The sequence below is a fragment of the Suncus etruscus genome, chromosome 13 (assembly GCF_024139225.1).
Source record: "Suncus etruscus isolate mSunEtr1 chromosome 13, mSunEtr1.pri.cur, whole genome shotgun sequence".
Taxonomy (NCBI): Eukaryota; Metazoa; Chordata; class Mammalia; order Eulipotyphla; family Soricidae; genus Suncus; species Suncus etruscus.
Window position 1 is genome coordinate 96,270,815 of NC_064860.1, and position 16,481 is coordinate 96,287,295.

A 16,481-nucleotide genomic window follows, 5' to 3' on the forward strand; every position below is an offset into this window, starting at 1 on the left:
ACATTCAGGCCTAATATCAAGGTATTTAGTCCCTTTTGATTTGACTTTTGTGTATATGATGTTAGAAAGAGCTCATCATTTTGGGGACATGTAACTGGTGAGTTTTCCCATTATTATCAATTTGAAGACATTGTTCTTGCTTCACTTCATAGTTTTTGCTTCTTTCTTAAAGATTAAGTGCCCATAAACCCAAGAATCTGTCTCTGTGCTCTTTATGCTTTTCCAGCTGACAGAGTTCTTAATCCAATCCCACCCAGTTTTGGTTACTACAATTTTCAGGCACAGGATCTGGGTTTATAGACTTAGAGGCATTGCCTTGAGCCCAGAGGAGGTGTGAGCTGAGAACTCCCTTTTTCCTGCCCCCCCCCCTTCTACTGGGCCTGAACCCAGCACGGTCGGGGCCCTCCCAGTCTCCCCTAATCCAAAATATCACCGTCCTATTACATTAGTCTCTGCAGCTTTTCAGGACAGAGCGAGTGTCCTTTACTAAAATTTCTTTTGTCTTTCTCAAAGTGGCTTGGCATGATGGATGGAGGTATGGCCAGGGTCGTGCCTTTAGAATCTGACTACATCCCCTTCTGCCAGGCTACCCCCGGGGGAATGACATACTGGATAGGTTTTGGGACATGGTACATGCTGACCGCCAGTATCTGCCAGTTGATTTGATCTGTGTTATATCACCGCTTGGTTTTGCCTGTTTTTCAGGGAAGAAAAACTGTCAGCTCTGTTTTTGAGAGCCGAGAGATGTGACATTCTTGGAGCAATTAGGCTGTCCCTGGTTAAGGTGAACACATGTTCTTGAGGCAGTTTAGGGCCCCACACCCCCAAGCTGTCAGCAATCATGGAGGAAAACAGAGGGAGGAAGGTCAAAGACAAAAAGGTAGGGAGGGATGCAATTTCCAGAGAGGCTGAGGTGTGGGAGACAAGGCAGTGTCCATCCCAGCCAGCCTGAAGGGATGCCCTCAGACTGTCCAGCTAAAAAACGGAGCCAGAAATGGAAAGGTAACTGTTTACAGCCTCTGGAAATTTGGGCCTACCAAATCGGGCTCCAAAGGGGACCCCGAAAATGAGCTGATGTTTGGAAAGTCAACTCCCAATATACCACCAGGAAAGCTGTTTATTTATTATTTATTTATTTATTTATTATTACTTTATTTAAGCCCTGTGGTTACAAATTGTTTATGATTGAGTTTCAGTCAAACAATATCCCCTGCCTTTACCAGTGCATGTTTCTCATCATGATTGTCCCCAATATCACTCCCTCCCTCTCCAATGGCTGCCTTCTTGCAGACCCACTGAGTCTATGGACTTGCCTAGCTAGGTTGACTGCAGAGAAGGACGATATTAGGGGGTCCCCATCAGCTTCAGGGGACCTTGGATAACTGTGAGATGTAGCATTGAGCTCCCTAGCCAGTGCTCCAGGAACAAGGACTCCAACCAGGCCCTCCTGGGCTGTGCTGGGAGGAATCCAGTGGGGGCCTCTCTTTCAATCCTTTAGCTGCAATCGCAAGTGGCAAGCAACTTCCAGTGATCCAATTCATCTGCTGGTATCTCAACAACCAAGCCCAGAAAGTTTCTCCACCCCCATTGTAGTCCCCACAGACTGGGAGTCGTTCTTTCTGCAAGTTGAAGTGGTTTGTGAAGAAAGGAGGATTTGAGGGCCTGCTTGTACTATAAAGGATAGTTGGAAAGTTCAAGAGGGGAGGATAAGCTGACGTGGGTTTGATAGAATTCAGAATGCGATTCTTTACAATTTTTTGCTTTGCCAAGAATGTCCTGGCAGGTGCATTTATTAGAAGCTGCAAGAATATTATTTTCCCAGAAATTGCTGCTGGTTGCCTTTAGCACCCTGCTTCTCCCATAGCGGCTCTTGAGCAAAGGGAAAACTCCTTCCCTCTGCTGCTGTGCCCTGGTAGGGACAAGGGCAGGGACTGAGGAACGGCTGTGAGATAGGGAAGGGCATGTGGAAGCTACTCTGGTCTCAACAGCAAGGTAGGTCGGTACTTGCCTTGCATGTGGCCGATCCAGAATCATTCCTTGATATACATAGGATTCCCTGAGCCCTACCAGGAGTTATATCTGAGCACAGAGCCAGGAGTAAGCCCTGAGCATAGACAGATGTGGCTAAACAAAAACAAAACAAAACAGCAAAGACAGGAGCCATCCCCGGGTCCCTGAGCATCCTTAGCAGAATGTTGCCTGAATTCTCAGCTCCTTCTGTCACTTGTTTTTTTTTTTTTAAATATTTTTGGTTTTGGGGGCACACCTGGCAGTGCTCAGGGATTAGTCTAGACTCTGAGCTCAGGGATCAGTCCTCAGAGCTCAGGAGACCCTCTGTGGAGCTGGGGATTGACCCCAGCTTGTGTGTGCAATGTAATTACCTTATTTGCTCTGCCCCAAGGCTCCATACCACTGGCTTTTCTATTAAGGGCTTTATTTCCTGTCCTTGTCTTTGATAGCAAGGCCCACTTTCTGCACCCCATTCCACTGAAGTTAACAAGACAATTGGAATTCCATCTCCTGGGAAGGAAGTTTCCTTCTCTTTTTCCCATTGTCCTGACCCCAGTAGGATGCTCTGACTCAGCCTCACTCTGTACATTTGTGTGTTCCAGCCACGGCCAGTCTGTCCCTTCACAGCGGTGGCCTGGATTTTCCCAGTTGGGACCTGGCTTTGAGATTTACCATCAACAAAAGGAGAGGTTGACTGGCCGGACTCAGAGGGTGTAGGGAGGAGCTATTGGGGAGCACTTTAGAGCCCCCAGCCCAAAGGCAGGGCCCTTCTCCAGGTGACTGATGAGGACTCCCCTAGCCCAGTGTCCATGCACCTTTTTTCACTGGCAGACCTGCTGCTTTAGTAATAAACTGCTTATAGGTTCAAGGTCACAGAATCTTTGATCTCAGAGGTCAAGACTCACACATCAGCTGACACGTTGCTGTGAGCCTTCTCTTCACTTTGCTCCCACTTCACAGATGAGAGTGCAGTTTCCAGGCAAACGAAACCTCTTTAGTTCAGTTTGCACGTCTACCCTTCCTGCCCCAGCTGCCTGCTTTACTGAGTTCATTCCTGGCTCAGCCTATACCAGCCCACTATCTCTTTGGCACTTCCTCATGTAGTGGAAGATTTGGGGGTTAATTTTTCAGCCTCTATGCCCTCACCAGGGTGGAACCTCGGAGCCGTGTCTGGATCTCATTTTGCTGCCAGAACTGAGGGGAAGGTAACTCTTAGAACTTCTCAGCCTGCCATTCCAAGCCTCAGCCTAAAGACACCTGGTACCTAACATCTCTTTGGGCCCTGGTACCCTCACTCAGATGAGGTCGACTTGAGAAAAACTGGGGACATTGGTGGCAGGAAATGTGCCCTTGGTGAAGGTATTCCACGTTGCATGACTGAAACCCAGTCATCAACAACTTGGTAACTGTTGTTATGTTATGGTATCATGGTGATTACATTAAATTATTATTATTATTATCGGTTTGGGGCCACACCCAGCAGTGCTCAGAGACTACTCCTGGCTCTGCATTAAGGAATCACTCCTGGAGGTGCTTAGGGAACCTGTGGATGCTGGAGATTGAACCCAGATTGGCTATGTGCAAGGCAAACTCCCTCCTCGCTGTGCTATAGTTCTGGCCTCTAAAAATATTATTAAAATTTTTTTAGCCTCTACAAGGCTTCTCCACTCTCCTGAGATCACGAGCTAGGGCAGCGTTTGGCCGTGGGTTGCTGTTATAGGGTTTTCCTCTAATACACTGCCAGATCCGGTGCTTGGAGGCTCCTGTCTCCTGCCACATGATATTTCTGTTTTGAAAAAAAAAAAAATCTCAAAATAAAAGTGCTTTGTTTCTGGTCTGGAGGAACATCAGGATTGGGGGGATTGTTTGTGGTATACAGTGTCAATGGAAGGTGAAGCTTGTTCAAAAGGGGGTCAGCTCGTGGGGTTTGCCCCTGCTGGAGGGGATTCTGGGACTCAGGGATGATGCCTCATGCCCTGGGCCCTGCTCTCTCTCCCTCTCCCTCTCTTTCCCTCCCTCTCTTTCTCTCCCTCTCTCTTTAGCTCTAGCTCGGCATATGGAGGAGGCACCTTCAAACACAGCCTCAGTCTCTGCTGTTCAGAGCCAAGTCGGGAGTGCTCTGTGGCTCAGAGACCTATTCCAGAAACCATAAACCTTTATTTCTTTGTGGTTTTTAGATTTTATTCTCTCTTACTTTGGAGAGGTGGGGGTTGGGTTGCACCCAGTGGTGCTCAGGGATTACTCCGAGTTTTGTGCTCAGGGATCACGCCTGGCACCTTTGAGGGACCGTGTGTGGTACCAGGGATCGAATTAGGGTCAGCTGTGTATAAGGAAAATGCCTTCTTTACCCCCTGTACCAACACTCTGTCTCTCATTTTTGTTTGTTTGGGGGGCCACTCTCAGCAGTGCTCAGGAATTACTCCTGGTGGAGTTTAGAAGATCATATGGGATACCAGGGGCTAATTCAGGTCAGCTGTATACAAGGCAAGTGCCCTACTCACTGCACTGTCTCTCCTGTGATTCTCTTTCTGCTTTTGGGCCACACCTTGTAGTGCTCAGGGGTTACTTCTGTCTCTGTGCTCAGAAAATACTTCTAGCAGGCTCTGGGGACCATATAGCATGTTGGGGTCAAACTTGGATCTGCCATGTGCAAGGCAAATGCCCTGCACATTGTACTATCTCTCCAGCTCCTCTGTCTCTTTTATAAAAGTAACAGATGAACCCATTTCCCAGGCAAAGAGCAAAATAAGATCCCAAGTTTCAGAACACTCACCTCTAAAATGCTGGTTTTTGTTTGTTTTTAAGGGGAAGAAAAGTCAAGTATTTGAAAAATACGAAAGTAAAGGAGGGCAGGTAGGGTTATGGAACATGCTAGAAAGATTTCCGGAAGAAAGCTGAGCAGATGCCGATAGCAGCGGAGAGCATGTAAGGTTGGCAGAGGAACAGGAAGCCAAGGTCTATGCCATGGCCAGATGGGGAGTGAGCGCTGCTACCAGCAGAGATGCTCCAAGTGCGTGCGGCACTTCTGTGGTGTGAGTGTCAGGAGAGGCGTCTCATCACCTCTGTCTCTGAGGAGAGGAAAGGCTCGAAGGACCAGGCTGAAGTGCGGGGAGTTTATTCCTCTCGAGGAAAGGGGTTTGGTGGGCGGGTGATGGCAGGCAGAAGAGCCCCAAAGAGACTCAGGCCTCTGGGACTGTTGGCTGGAAGGATGCATGTATGTTTGACTATCTGGAGGTATGTATGCGAGCATGCATTATGTTTGTAGGGAAGTAATTATGACTGACTGCATGTATGTAAGTATGCCTTATTTGACTATAGGCACAACTGTGTGGCTATTTCTACATGAGTGACTGACTATGCGTGACTATGTATGTGTAAGCATTGGTTTGACTGTATGCCACATGTTTCAATATATATATGACTATGTATATATGTTTGACATATGACTAATGGATGCAAGCATCATGTTTGACTGAATGGCTGTTAGGATGTGTATGTATATTTGACTATATTGTGACTGTGTATGTATGTTAGTATGCATTATATTTGGCCATGTATGTATGCGTGTTTCACTATCTGTATGGCTATAAGCACTATGCTTGACTGTATGTATGTTTGACTAGGTGTATGACTGACGTATGATATATAAGCATTGTTTGACTGTATGTATGCATGTTTGTGTGTATGTATGTTTAATTGTATATGACTATTTGTACGTATGGTGGACTGCATGTATGGTGGACTATATGCACGATTGATTGTATATTTGACTATATGTATGTTTGACTATGCAGATGGCTGACTGGTGCTGTATTCTTGGGAGGTAGAGCCTGAATTTGGGGTGTCCTTTACTTATCACACCCATTTTGAACACAGAAAAGGACTTTAGCTCTGGAAGCCACCTCAGGCCACCTCCCAGCAGTCAGATTTGACTTGGATCCTCCTTCCCCGATGCAGCAGGTGTTGACAGTACAAATCCGCCTGTTTGTGGTGTTGGGAAGAACTCCTCAGCAGTGCTTAAGGGCCCGGGGCTTTCCTGGCAGTTCTTAGTTACTTGGGCAGGAGTTGATGGTGGGGCTACTTGGGTCCTGTGGGGTGAGGGATTATCTGGGGTCATCTGGATGGTGCTTCAGGGCTCCATCCAACAGTGCTCAGAGGCTCCTTGGGGTGCGCAAGGAACCAAGCAGTGTCAGACATTGAACTGGGGTGAGCTGCTGAGGGATGGTGTCTTGCCCAAGCCCCATGTCCTGGCTCTCTGAGCTGCATCTGCCTATTCTCCACTGTCTTTACTTGCATGGCCTTTGCCGGATGTTCAGAATTGGCTGCTGTGGTCACATTTCTGTGTCTCGGCCTCAGTGCCCTCGCCTCAAACCAGGTTGTTAGTGACTGGGCCTTGCCGGAGTCCTGAAGTGAGATCAAGGTCATCCTGGGGCTCAGCTCTGGGATGATTCACATCCTGAGGAAAGACAGGAGTCAGGTCTCAGCCACAAAGAAGGCATGGGTGGGGAACACAGAGAGGAGTGGGAAGACTCATCTATCATGGACTGAATCCATGTCTTGGTTCCATCCCTTGGCTAGGGATAGTTAGCTGGTCTTCCCCAAAACTCCCTGGGTAGCCCAGAACCTAGAGGAAAACACCATGTTTTCCATATTTTCTTGCTTTTGTTGTTGGGCTACACTTGGTGGTACTCAAAAATTCATGGCTCTGTGCTCAGAAATTACTCCTGACAGTCTCAGGGGACCCTAATGGATGCTAGGTATTGAACTCAGATCGGCTGCTTGCAAGGCAAACACCCATCCTACTGTGCCCTGGCCCCTCCAGGCTTTCTTTATCTGCCTCTTCCACTTGGCCTTCTGGGTGAGCTGGACTGAGATCCAGCGATGGCTTTTCATGCTGCTCTTTCCTCTTCTGTCCTGCCCAGAGGTGCCCCCTTCAATTCAGTCATCATTAAGAATCCCTAGGTAGCGCTGGAGGGTGTGGGGGACAGGTAGGGGCCACTTCTCGCTATGCTCAGCCCTACAGCGAATCCCTGTGGGCCTGCTCAGAGCCTTGCCCAGCTGCCCCGTGGTCTGTGTCCCAGGGTGCTCGGGTTAACATTGGCTTGAGATAACAAGTGCCAAGAAGCCTGGAGCTGGCAATCGTTTTGCATTAGTCAGGGGTAAACTGGCCCATTCAGCTGGCCAAATCCAATTGCACTCAGAACTGCAAAGCCCAGTGCAAACAGTGGAAATTTTGCGAGTACAGAAATAGCTTTCTTAAAAATCCTTTGTTGTTGGCTGCCTAGTACCGAAGTAGGGTGTTGGCCAACCTGGGTTTGATCCTCAGCATTCTGCGTGGTCCCTTGAGTTTGCCAGGAGTGATCCCTAAGCACAGAGCCTTGAGTCAGTCCTGAACTCTACCAGTGTGGCCCCAAACAAACAAAAAATTTTTTGGTTATTGTTTGTCTTAGAACAAAAAAATTCTCTCTTCTTCCCTCCCCTTACCTCCCCTGCCCTTCCTTCCCCTCATCTCATCGCCTCTCCTCTTCCCTCCTCTCCCCTTCCCTCCCCTGACCTTCCCTCCTCTCTCCTTGCCTCTTCTCTCCTCTCCTCCTCTCTTCTCCCTTCCCCTCCCCTCTCCTCCTCTTCCCTCCTCTTCTCTTCTCTCCCCTTATAAAACTCAAAGTCCCAAATAAATTTTTATGGGAAGAGAAGAGACAGAAATGCAGAGACCAAAGCCCTGTTCCCTCGTGTTCCTGGTGGGGCCACCTCGGACCTGCTCGTTAATCTCTGTCGCTTTGCCAAAACCTGGAAAATTGCAATTCTCCGCACCAGCGGCCCCCACTCAATAACATGCAGCCAGTGGGGAGAAAGGGGGACCCCTGGTATTCTCCCTCTGCCTGTCCCTGCAGGGCCTTTTGAATCTAGGAAAATCTGGCTGAAGGGCGACCGTGCCCTTTGCTGGCTCCATGTCCTGCTGTTAAAGAATGCGCCACCTTTGCGTTTCCATTGGCATCTCGTAAGCTGGGGCTCCATGCCAAGGTCTGTGCCAGGGAGGCTTATGTATTTGTTGTGACGACTCCTTTTCCCCTGGGGAGGACGCAGCTTCTCCTAACACTGGTCGCCTTGTTCTCGACATCAATTCTCATCCAAGCTGAGGCTTTTGGGATCAACATTCTGATCCTTGCTGCTCCCACCCCATCATGCAGGCTTGGGTTGAGGCCCTTCAGAAGGCCATTTTCACACTCTGGAGCCAGTCTGGGATCCTGGGGCAGAGAGGGTGAATTCCCAAGAAATGGGCAAATCTTTGTGCCGTTAGCTTTAATTGATCAAGGGCTCCCTAAATGAAGAGATTAATTTGTTTGTGAGTTAACATCATACCATTATGCATGGGGGGCAGTAAAAAGATAGGGCATCTCTAAGAACCGTGGCATTAAAAGACCCCTCTGGGTAGCCTGTGCTGTTAAAAATGACTGTTATTCCCTTGTGGGGTTCTAAAATATAGCTCCTTTTCTATAGGACTCTGCGTTGGGCTCAATGTGATCGGAGCATGCTCCTACTCAGAACAATTAGATCCCAATTTACTGCTTCTGTGCAAATTTCTGATCCATAGGATCAGGCCTTAGGAGGTAATTGGTTTCTCTCATAAACCTTAAAATACACAGAGTTGCATTTCGGCTGGTGGGAGTGTGTTTGCCAGCGTTGAGTGTCTGACCTGGTGCGTGACCTTCCTTACGTTGGTTCTGCCTACATTGTCCTTGACTCAGGAGCACTGTTGTCGAGAGGGCCTCAGGTTTAGCATGGGGAGGCTTCCTTGGGTGCAAGAAGGCTGCTGAGTTCCCTACTTCTCTTCCTCTCTCTGGGCTGTGCAGGATCCATGAATAGATTTCGTCATGGCGGGAGGAGGCCCAAATCTGTTCTGTTTCTGCAGGTTTATGCTAATCGACTCGTCTGCCACTTGGACTGTGAATTCGGGGGTGGAGGATAATTTTTTCCCCCCAAAACTGTTGTTCAGTCACCCCAGAGCCCGGCTCAGACTGCAGGGGTGGGGTAGATCCTGGGTCTTAGTTCTCACTTCCCAGCTGTCTTCCTTCTCCTGGGTGTTGGTACTTCTGACCCTGCCCTATTCGGTATGCGGTGATGCCCAAGGTAGGCACTGCACATGGCTCTGAGGTCAGGAGATGGCTTGTTCTTCCTATTTCTATTTATGGAGGCTCTTGGTCACTCACAGACCTGTTGGGCTTGTGTGTGTGTGTGTGTGTGGGGGTGGCTTAGGCGGTGTGTGGGGAGGCTGTCTGAAACCAGCAGCAGTTGATAGGTTTGCATGTAAATAAGAGTGCAGACTGGGGGCCGGCGAGGTGGCGCTAGAGGTAAGGTGTCTGCCTTGCAAGCACTAGCCAAGGAAGGACTGCGGTTCGATCCCCTGGCATCCCACATGGTCCCCCCAAGCCAGGGGCAATTTCTGAGCGCTTAGCCAGGAGTAACCCCTGAGCATCAAATGGGTGTGGCCCGAAAAACAAAAAAACAAAAAACAAACAAACAAAAAAAAACCCAGAGTGCAGACTGGCTGCCTGAAATATTTACTTGCTTTTTTTTTATTTTAATTTTTTTATTTAAACCATTGCGATTTACAAAGTTATTTATAGTTTTTCAGTAGCAATCTCACCGCCAGTGTCAACCTCCCTCCACCACTGTTTTCAGAGTCCATCCCCTGCCACCACTACCACCCTAGCTAACCATCCTAACAGGCCCGTTTTCAAGTTGGGTTGTTAAAATTTGAGTCTTGTGATATCATTGTTGTTGGCCCTGTTGCTTGGATATTTAGTTCTGTCCTTTCTTCACACCACCCATACAGCTGAGTCCCCTTGGCCCTTGTTTTCTTGTCATTTTGCATTTGGCTTTCTCTTCCATCACTCGCTTTCTTTCCTTCTCACTATCCTCTGGAGCCTAATATGTTCTCAACAATTCCCACATAAATCATTGTTATTTATGCAGTTATTCTCAATACCACATATAAGTGATATCATTCTGGATTTATCTTCTGGCTTACCTCACTTAGCATAATATCTTCCAGTTTCATCCATGTTGCAGCAAATGTCATGATTACATTATTCCTTACAATCGTGTCGGAATCTTTGCTTTCACTGGGGCAGGGATAGACTCCTTTGGCTGAAAAGGCCTCTTGAGTTATGCACAAAGAGACTCTCATTACAGACTGGGTCAGAGCACTCGAAACAGAGCAGCACTATTGAATTAAGAGCAGATGAAGAACAAGACCTGAGCTCACAAGGTGTCTGTGGGAAGTCATTGCTCTGCAGTGGGAGTGGGATTCTGCACCATCATTTGTTGGCTTTGTGACCTGGAGACAATCTCTCCTGAGACTCTCAGAACAGACATGGACTGGGAATGTCATGTGCAGTAGAACATGTGCCTGGTGTGGGGAGGCCATGGCTGGGGACCCCCTTCCATGTCCCCATCACCCACAACACCAACCACTGAACTGAAGTCCTCTGCTCATAGAAGCTTTGCTCATAGAGACCTGTTGGGTCCCGTTTACTTCTTTATTGGTTGTTTGAAAATCCACAAAGAGCTCCCAGAATGAGAAATTGATTCCCATCCCCTTGTCCCCTTTTGGGGGGGAAATCTTGCTAATATTTATCCGCAGCAAATAATCCACATAGACGGGTTAAGGGGTAAAAGGTTGGGTGAAGAGAGTCCTTTGTCAGCCTGCTGCTAGCTCCTAAACACACCCCGAGACAGGCAGCCAACTCTGGCAAAAGACCCCGAATGCCTGGCACTCAAGCTATTTATTTGGCTTTCAACAGCGCCCCTACCTGGAAGGTCAAGGTGGGACAAGAGGCAAAGGATAATCTTATGGGAATATTTTCATATATACCAGAAACCCACCACAGAACCCACCCCTACAGAAGACTAGATAAGGAATGATGGTCCATGCACAGTTGCTGTTCAAGAGAGGAAATACTAGGCTGGTGTTATAAGTAATACAGTGGGGGAGAGCATTTGCCTTGCACATATCTGGCGCCAGTTCCATTCCTAACATCCCATAGAGTCTCCCTGGCATCACCAGGTGTGATCCTTAAGCACAGAGCCAGGAGTAACACCTGAGCACAGCTGGGTATGGCCCTCAAATAAAACAAACAAAAAAGAGATGAGATGAAATGGTGCCTTTTAGGGAAAAATGGCTTAAAAATGTTCAGTGGAACAAAGCAGGAAGTGAATGTAGCTCGGGTACAGGCTGGCTTCACTGGTGAGTGGGGAAGAGTCAACATCAGTGTTGGTCCACACTTGGATGTGGTTTAATGAGCACGAATTCTACACAAACCCATGGGCAGGAAGCAACAAAGGAATGAGTGTGGGGAGGGCTGAGGAGTGAGGTTTGAGTAACTAGGGTGACACAGAAACTGTGGTGGTCGGGAGGGCCATGTGAGTCTGGACACCTCAAACTCCACCCGGTTGCAAACAAGACCCGGACAATAAGAAGTGAAATCGGGGTTGGGGGTGGCAGGGGCCAGGTGGGTTGAAGAAGAGTAGCTGCTCGATGACCACAGCGAGGTGATGTGATGTTAAGGCCATACTTTCCCTTCACCCCAATTCACAAGCTGGAGTCTTATGACCAAGGCCCTCAGAAGGGAGACCAAGTCTTCACTTTTTAATTGTATTTCTCTTCAGTTGGTTTATTTGGGGGCCAAATCCAGCAATGCTCAGGGCTTATTCCTGAGCTCTCTGCTCAGAAATTCCTTCTATTGGTGTTGCGGGAACTTTCTGGGGATCAAACCTGGGATGGCCATATGGAAAGCAAGTGCTTTAACCTCTGTACTATCTTGCTACCCCCTGATTATTTTGGCTGGGGGGGGGCATGCTCAGGGAATCAGGGGATGCTTGATATTGAACCCAGGCCTCACACACCAAGGCAAATTCCCTACTGTGGGCCATGACCTAGCCCTAGAACTGTGAGAGGTGAGTTAGCAGGAGTGTGAGCTCCTCTCCAACCCCTTGGGGGTTCTTCGATGAAGAGGAGAAAGCAGCCATGTGAGAAAGAATGAGAAATGAGGAAATAAAAGAAAGCCAGTGGTCCCTGGAGCCCCAGAAACTATTTGCAGAGCCACAGAGCAGATGCCAGGAATAACCCCTGAGTGCTACTAGGTGTGTGATTTAGGCACCTGCCATGGGGCTCAATCCTGTCGCCAATTATGGGTGTCTACAAAATAAGGTGGCACCTTTGCTTTGACACCAGACTTGAGATCTCTCAGCTCAGACCCTCATGCATGTACCTGCTAAGTGCAAACCCCTGGAGTTTTGCCCAGGATGACAATCCCCTGGCCTTGCTCTTTGCTATTCACAGATCATGATGAGTCTGTTTTGCGTCTGCAGGTGGGGATCTGTGAAGGGGACCCAGGGTGGGCTGCAAGGAGAACCTCATGGATACTCAGAGGAAAAGACACACTATTTCCTGCTATTCCAGGCCTCCCTCTGGGGCCAGGCAGAATGGAAGCTGAGCCCAGGCCCATCCTGTCTCAGTCCCTGCAGGAACAAGTAACCTGGCCTGCAGGACAGTTAGGAGAAGTGTCCCTGTGGCTCCTGCCAGGGGCTGGGAGCTGGTCACCCCCACACCAGGGCTCCCTCTCCCTCCTGGGCACTGTGCCCTGCAGATGGAATAGGCTTCTGTCCAGTAGATGTCTGATTGCTGGAGTCCAGCACAGCCTTTAGTGTGGATAGAGGGCTGTGGGGTGGGACTTTCTGTGGTTCCCTGAACTTGGCTCACCTGCCTTGACCTAGCTCCAGAGCAGATCCCAGATATACTCTATGTTTGCATTAGGAACAAGGGTGCCTTGAAGATTCGGAGGGTACTTGCCTTGCATGTGTCTGACCCAGGTTCAATTCCCAGCCTTCCATAAAATCCCCTGAGCAATGCCAGGAGTGATCCTTGAGCACAGAGCCAGGAGTAAGCCCTGAGTGCCTCCAGGTGTGACCCCAAAACAAACAAGAGAATCTGATGGTGGGTGTTCCCCAAGATAGAAGTATTGGAATGAACTCTTTTGTGACCAGAAGAGTTGGTTTATTTGGGGACTTTTAGCCATCAGCCCACAGCTGGTGCTCCAGGAGGGATCCCCACTCTGTTGGCTCTGTGTGATCGTATAAGCCACAGGGTTTCCAGGGTCCCAACTGGAAAAAGCCTACAGGGTCAGGGAGCTATGACAATGAGGCAGAAAGTGGGTGATTCAAGGAGGTAAGTCTGGTTGATCAGGATCTGAAGCTGCTCCAAGCTCACAAGGCAGCTCAGATGGGCTGTGGCATTATTTCAGCTGTGTCAAGATGGGTTATTGTGAGAGGATGATGGTGCCGCTGAGATGTACTCAGCTCCCATCAAATACTTTCTTTGGAAGGGAAAATGATGCACAGAAAGGGACTGATGGGGAGAGAATGTGTCCTTGGCTAGTCTTGTCCACACAGGCAGATAAACGTTCAGGAGGCCAGACTGAGGTCAGCTCTATCTCGAAGGAGGCCCAGGACACTTGTATGCCACCAGGTTTCTCCTTGCTGTGCTTGGGGTGCCTAGGCAGAGGGCAAGCCGTGACATACCTGGGAGTATTCATCCTGACTCTGGGGTCCTTCTCTGCCCCTAAGGAGTCTGATGTCTCTGTTTTTCTCACTGCAGATGGGCAGAAGAAAGTGCAGGAAGAATTCGACATTGACATGGACGCACCAGAGACAGAGCGGGCGGCTGTCGCCATTCAGTCTCAGTTCAGAAAATTCCAGAAGAAAAAGGCTGGCTCGCAGTCATAGGGGGGACGCCCCGCTTCACCACCCGCTGGAAGAGTCCAGATTTCACCTTCATCTGTCAACCAACTAAGACACCCTCGAAAGAGCGTGTGCACTACCCCTGACACGCACACACCACCCCCTTCAATGCATGTACACACACACACACACATAAACACACACACACACACACACCTGTGACATAGACCCCCTAGAGGAAGGTGTAGACACCGCACCTGCGAGTGGCTTCATCTCTGTGTTGATCTCCAGAATCGTTCCTCCCGCAACCAGCCTGTGTTCCTTGATGTTGTAATAAAAAGGAATTGAGATGCCTGATTCCTGTCTCTGCATCCTTCCCTCTCTCTGTAGCTGGAAGTCAGCCTGGCAGAGGTGGCTGCCTGTCCCCTGTCCTTTGCCCCTGAGCACAAGACTTGTCACTTAGAAGCTGCTGCAACACTTCCAAAATATGCTCAGCTGCACAGCGCATCTCTCAGCAAGGGCAGGGGCCAAGTCTTGCATCCTGGGTACCAAAAACTCTGGAGCATCACTGACCCTATGACTCCCCGGGGATGCATTTTACTTTGAAGCATCACCCAGTTGCGGTTCAAACACCCTCTGTACCCCATTTTTCAAAATGTCCTGGGCTTCCCTGCAGTTCTGGGCTGTGGGATTCAGAGGGAAGATCCTCTAGCCCACCTAGATCCTCTGGCCCACCTCCTCCTGTTGCTCCTCCCGTGGGATTGACTGCCTATTTGGGTTCTCTCCCTCTGCCAGGTGATAGAAACTCTCTGCCTGACCCTCATCTTCCCACACCACATCCGGCTTTGCAGAAAGCCTGAGAAAGCCCCCCCCCCCCAAGAGGCAGAAGCCAGGAGACTGAGTGTATTCCTGTCTTCGGGAGCCGCTGTCCTTGAGTCTCCTGTGAACTGAGCTATTATGTGGCCCCACAATGGTGAAGGTGTGCTCCTACCCCACTGTCCATGGCTGGCAGTCTTCCCAGAGCTTCTGAGGGCTGGGAGTGCTGATGCCCAGAAATGATGCAGATTGCACCACTTTCTCCTGTAGGAAGTTCTGAGAACAAGCCCAGTGCCTGCACCCCTGGAGGACTCTGTGGGCCTCAAGTCCCAGCCCAAATACTGCATAGTTTTGGGGATTGGGGCCCTTAATGATGTGCCTATGGGGAGGTCTTCTCTATCTGGGGTCCTCCTGAAAGCCCATCTGGCTACACTACCCCAGGAAACACTCCCTGCAGAGTAGGAGACTTCGGGGGAAGGCGCTCCTCCTCTCTGTTTCCTGGAGAAGGGTACATTTTTTTGGTAACGAAGCTCACAGGGCTGAAGGAAGTGAAGAGTAGAGAGGGCTGTGATCCAGGAGGGTCCCTCAGGCCTCTCTTGTATTTCCCTGATTTCTATTCCAGCATGGGGCACAACTGTGTGTGTGTGTGTGTGTGTGTGTGTGTGTGTGTGTGTGTGTGTGTGTGTGAGATAGGGGCTTTTGTATTTCAGCTGAATTTAAGTGAATTCCAAGAGATAGCAGGGGAAGACCCCCTTCTATATGGGGATAAGCACATAGAACTAGACTAGAGGAAGGAGAAGAGCTCTAGGTGTTGGAGATAATTCTAGAGAGATTTGGATCCAGCTTTGAAGAGTCTTCTAGATCCCTCTCGATCCCCAGGTTCCAGGCTTTGTATAGTCTGCTAGATCCTCCTAGATTCTCAGATTCCAGGATTTGGAGAGTCTTCTAGATGCTTCTAGATCCTCAGGTTCCAGGCTTTGGAGAGTTTTCTAGATTCTTCTAGAACCCCAGGTTCTAGGCTCTGAAGGATCTTCTAGATCCACAGCTGCTTATAGTGTTCATTCCAGAGGGAAGAAGAGGCCAGAGTAGGGCTACATGGGTAGAGTTGAAGCATCACTAATTCAGTCTTGCTTCATGCATATTTATTGCGCTCATAGAAAGTGTGTGTACAAAGGTACTGTCAAGGCCAATCGCTGGTCTTGGGGCTAGTAGGCTGAGGCAGAAGAAGCCCAGATAGACGATGAAGTGGAGAATGTGTGAGGTGATAGAACAGAGGAGCCAGTTTTCTGGGCTGAGATGATTCCCCCAACCTTGCCAGGCAACTTCGACCTGAACAGCTGTCAGAAAGATACAGGAAGCTAGTAGGCAAAGAGGTCGGGCAGCCTCAGTGAAGTGGTTGAGGAAGCTTGGAGGAAGGTGATATCCAGATTTTTAGACCAAGAGCCCAAAGCTGGGGGTTGTGACTCTTCTCACATTTGGACCACGTAGGAAACAGGGTTCAAAAGCTTGAACCTTGGAACTAAGTTCATCTTCAATTTCCAGGTTGGCTGAGTGGGCACAGAAGGGTTAACCAACTTGAGCAGACCCAGCAGGTGCCCCCAAATTCAAAGTTGAGATGGAGTGTTTTACACACCATGAATAAAACCAAGTGAGAAATGGAAAATGAGACACAATAGGCAGAAACTCAGCATTACTGAATGAGAGCCATGAGGAATGGCAGCCACATGGCAGAGTCCCCATGGTCAATTCAACCACACTGGCTCCAGTCAGCTGGCCACAGTGGGCACCACCCCCAGAGGTGGGATCTCCAATCAGAATCTTCCTCCTGAGGATGCAAGTAAATAGTCAGAGGAATAGAGCCAGGTCAGAGCTCCTGACCCTGGTAAAGGAGAAATGGTAGCTGAAGGTTCTCGTAG

At 49.1% G+C, this 16,481-nt stretch overlaps 1 protein-coding gene across 2 annotated transcripts in view; it reads left to right on the forward strand.

Moving 5' to 3' along the window:
* The window catches only part of PCP4 (Purkinje cell protein 4), a 50,214-nt gene extending 36,108 nt beyond the window's left edge, over window positions 1-14,106 (forward strand). For both annotated transcript variants that reach the window (XM_049785414.1, XM_049785415.1), the window contains exon 3: window positions 13,667-14,106. In XM_049785414.1, coding sequence (XP_049641371.1) covers window positions 13,667-13,794 — 128 coding nt within the window. In that variant the 3' untranslated portion in view covers window positions 13,795-14,106. The remainder of the gene's footprint in view (window positions 1-13,666) is intronic.
* Window positions 14,107-16,481: the final 2,375 nt, after the last annotated feature.